This window comes from Coptis chinensis, chromosome 7, assembly GCF_015680905.1.
Source record: "Coptis chinensis isolate HL-2020 chromosome 7, ASM1568090v1, whole genome shotgun sequence".
Classification (NCBI taxonomy): domain Eukaryota; kingdom Viridiplantae; phylum Streptophyta; class Magnoliopsida; order Ranunculales; family Ranunculaceae; genus Coptis; species Coptis chinensis.
This window is the reverse complement of record NC_141462.1, coordinates 78,042,533-78,046,628: the sequence shown is the minus strand read 5'-3', so window position 1 is coordinate 78,046,628 and position 4,096 is coordinate 78,042,533. Positions and strand designations below refer to the sequence as shown.

Below are 4,096 nucleotides of genomic sequence, written 5' to 3'. Positions count from 1 at the left end.
ACAAGGAGTAGGCGAGTCAGTGACCGTTGAGGGTTTAAATGGGGATGGGGCCTTGGGCCCAGGAAAAGTACAGAATGGGGATGGAAAGGAAAAAGGCCAAGAAATGGTTGCACAAAGCCTGTGTATGGATAACAGGGGTGGGCTCGAGGCCCATGGAAATTCTTTAGTGGTATGGACCCCAGTTTGGGGGGCTGCAAGTATGGAGCTAGATGGGGGCCCAAGGGATACTGAAAAAGGACCCGCACAAATACTAGATGTGGTTTCGATATTGGAAACAGTGGAGTACAAAGCTGGCAAGCTAGAGACTATAGCTGTTGGAGGTGGGTTTTTGGGAACTAGGGAAGATCTGGTAAAGGAGCACGCCTCGCCGTATTTTGGCTCACACTTTTCCCAGACTATCATACCTTTTCTTGAAAAAAACGAGTCTGATGGGAGGTTCAAATCTAATTTACAAGGTGGGGAAGAAAATCCCAATTTTCGATTCCTGGGGCTACCAACACGTGGTAGGAGATATAAATCTCTGGCCTCTCGAGGAACTAAAAGGAGTAGAGCAAAGAACAGAACTCTAACAGAGAAAGGTTTAAGTGTGGGAAACAAGAGAAAACAACTGAGCTTAGGAGGAGCACAGGCAAAGATGGATGACGATGACTGGCGAAGAAACAGTTTGAGGGTGGCTGAAAGAATGTCAAAGAAAGCTAAGAGAGAGGGTCGATGACTTAAGGGCAAAGTGCAGGACATTTGCTTTGATTCCAGAGGAAGCTCAGATCATCCCCATATCCAGTGACTCTGGGAGCTCAGTAGAACCAACGTTATCAAGTCAATCAAGAAACTCGAGTGATCACTTAGATCAATGGGGACCAGAGATACCAGAGGAGGATATCCCATCAAATACATTCACTGATGAGGAAGAGGATGAACTTTCCGAAGAAGAGGACTTGGACATGGTGGTTTTTAATGCAGACTCTCAGGAGGAAGTATCAGTGGGGAATGCGCCATTGGACCTCAGTCAAGGAAGTCATGAGGGGGGTGAGGATGATTGTGAGGAAAGTAGCTTGCAACTGATACAACCCAAGCCCCTGGCTGTTGATGATTCTATGGTTGTGAAACAACAGCAAACAAAAAAAGGAAAGCATCTGGGTCCTGAGGTAAGCTTGAGGAAGAAGAGTGTTTCTCCGAGTGGGATGAGGGGAGACAGAAGTTCTGATGATGAAAGTGGGAAGTCGACAAGCAGTGGAGGTCTGTGGGGTTCTCCTCCAGGGTTCATGTAGTCAGTCCCCCCAAACAAATGCCTCATCGAAAATGATACACGCTTTAGGCTCAGGGGGAATGTGTTCCTCCACGGCAGTTCAAAATCTAAAGGATCTAGTAAGGCAACATCAACCGGACATCATCTGTTTATCTGAAACTAAAGTGGGAGAGAGTAAGATTAGCATGTTAAGCAAAGTGTTAAAGTTTGATAATTGTTTTTGTGTTCCTGCTGCTGGTCAAAGTGGTGGATTAGCTATGTTCTGGAAAGAAGGAGTTGAACTGGAGGTGCTGGGAGCCACGGCAAACCAAATCACTGGTAAACTGTCAAATTATCTTAGTAATAATCCTTGGTTCTTCAGTTTCATATATGGTGAACCCAATGCTAACAGTAGACATAGGTTCTGGAATGAGTTAAGAGAAACTGCTCCTTACATTCCAGGGCCTTGGCTGCTGTTTGGAGATTTTAATGCTATTAGATCCCTGGATGAAAAAATTGGGGGCCGATCTATTTTCAATAAGTGCATGGTTGATTTTAACAATCTGATAGATGAGCTTGGCCTGGTTGATCTGGGGTATAGGGGACCTAAATTTACATGGAATAATAATAGGAAAGTTAAAGACAATATTCTCGAGCGCCTAGATCGGGCTATGGCTACAGCTGACTGGCTAAGTCTCTTTCCCAATATGCTAGTAAAACATGTGGTTAATGCTACCTCGGATCATCTGTCCCTTATGATAAATCTTAAGCCCAATGTGGATATTCTGAAAGGCCTTTCAGGTTTTTTGATATGTGGTCAAGGATAAGTCCCGCAAGCACTGTGAATTGATCGCTTGGAAGGAGGTCACCCATGATCTTCCGATTGGAGAGTGGTGCATAAGCTTAAGAATGTTGAACAACACCTTTGAAAATCTGGAATAAGAAAACTTTTGGTAACATTTTCTACAATATAAAAAAAAACACAAAAGAACTTGATAGAGTGCTCGAAACCTTTCTCTTATCAGAACCATGAAAAAGCAAAGCTTCTCAAGACGAGATTGTTTGATTGGTATAACAAAGAGGAAGTTTTCTGGAAACAGAAGTCAAGTCAACATTAGATCAAGGAGGGGTAGAAATACCAAGTTCTTTCACATGTCCACCGTAATGCGAGAAAGAAAGAATAACATTGATAAAATTAAAGATAGTGAGGGTGTGTGGCAAGAAGGGAGACAAGGGGTGGGGCATGCTGTAAGAGAATACTTTGGTGATATTTATGCCTCTGAAAATCCTGCTAGCAATGATTATATCTTTAACTTATTTTCCCCCTGCATCACTAATAGAGAAAATGAGATTCTTCACCGCCCTCTCGTGAGAGGACATCCGCGTGGTTAAGAAGATGGGGCTCAAAATCCCAGCCCGATGGTTTTCAAGGTACTTTCTATCAAAATTGCTGGGATGTGGTTGGCCCTGCTATTATAGATGGTGTTAAAGATTTCTTTGTAAATAATTGTATGAACCCTAGCTTTAATGAAACTTTTCTAGCTTTAATTCCTAAAGTTTCTAACCCTGATCATATGTCTAAGTTTAGACCTATTAGTCTATGTAACTTCTGTTATAAGATTATTGCTAAGATCCTAGCTAATAGACTTAAGTCTCATATTAATAAGATTGTCTCCCCTTTTCAAGGAGCTTTCATAAAGGGGAGAAGCATAGGGGATAATATTGGGCTGCCAGTGAAATCTTTCACAATATGAAGAGCATGAAAACAAAACATGGTTTTGTTGCTTTAAAAATGGATATGGCAAAAGCCTATGATAGGATAGAGTGGTCTTTTATAGATAATATTTTCAATAAGCTAGGGTTTAGTGCTAAGTGGAGACAACTCATCTCCCAATGCTTATCTACTGTCTCTTACAAAGTTCTGTTGAATGGCTCCCCCCTCGAAAGTTTCAGCCCTGGTAGAGGTCTTAGACAGGGAGACCCTCTCTCCCCTTACCTGTTCATCATAGCCTCAGAAGCTCTCTCTAAAATGATAGCTAGGGCTGAAAATAATGGGGAGATACATGGTATCAAGATAAGGAGGAATGCCCCTCCTATCTCTCATCTTCTTTATGCAGATGACCTTATCTTGTTCAAAGAAAGCCAGGTTTACCGAAATGCAAAGGTAAAACACATTCTGGATGAGTATTGTGCAGCCTCTGGTCAGAGGATTAACTTTGACAAGTCTAGCATCCATTGTAGCAAAAATGTGCATAGAATGCATAAAATGATGCTAAAAAGATTCTGGAAAATGAGAATCTTTAACAAAAAAGATAAATACTTGGGAGTGCCTATTGTCTTATCCCAGAGCAAAAAAGAAGACTTTGACTACCTTGTAGACAAAGTCCATGGAAAAATAAGAGGCTGGAGAGCAAAAGTTTTGAGCCAAGCTGAGAGGAACACTCTTATCCAAGCTGTGGCTCAAGCTACCCCTCTCTATGCTATGGCAACATACAAAGTACCTAAATCCACATGCAACAAGTTGGATAGAGCATACAGGCAATTCTGGTGGCATGGAACTGGAAATAGCAAAAGCCTCCACACCATGGGGTGGGATGGCATATGTAAGCCTAAAGCCTTGGGAGGCTTAGGGTTGAGGAGAGCTGGGGACATGAACAAAGCTATGCTTTCTAAGCTGGTTTGGAAAGCTGTCAAGGATAATACATCTATCTGGGTTAAGACCTTTATAGCTGTGTATGGTAAACAGTGGTTTGATAACAAAGAGGAACCTCCACCCTGGGCCTCGTGGTTCTGGAAAGGGGTGCACAAGACAGCACGGGACATTCTCCCAGGGTTGATATGGAGTATTGGAAAAGGAGACAAGGTGTTAGC

At 42.5% G+C, this 4,096-nt stretch overlaps 1 protein-coding gene across 1 annotated transcript; it reads left to right on the top strand.

Annotated features, from left to right (window-relative positions):
- Window positions 1–1,299: 1,299 nt before the first annotated feature.
- LOC147489067 (uncharacterized) lies at window positions 1,300–2,052 on the top strand. The gene has a single exon (XM_086574559.1). It carries the CDS (start codon window positions 1,300–1,302, stop codon window positions 2,050–2,052), a length of 753 nt encoding a protein of 250 aa, XP_086430685.1.
- Window positions 2,053–4,096: the final 2,044 nt, after the last annotated feature.

Excerpts from the sequence above, each read along its gene's own strand:
- LOC147489067 (XM_086574559.1), top strand. The coding sequence starts at position 1,300 with ATGATACACGCTTTAGGCTCAGGGGGAATGTGTTCCTCCACGGCAGTT.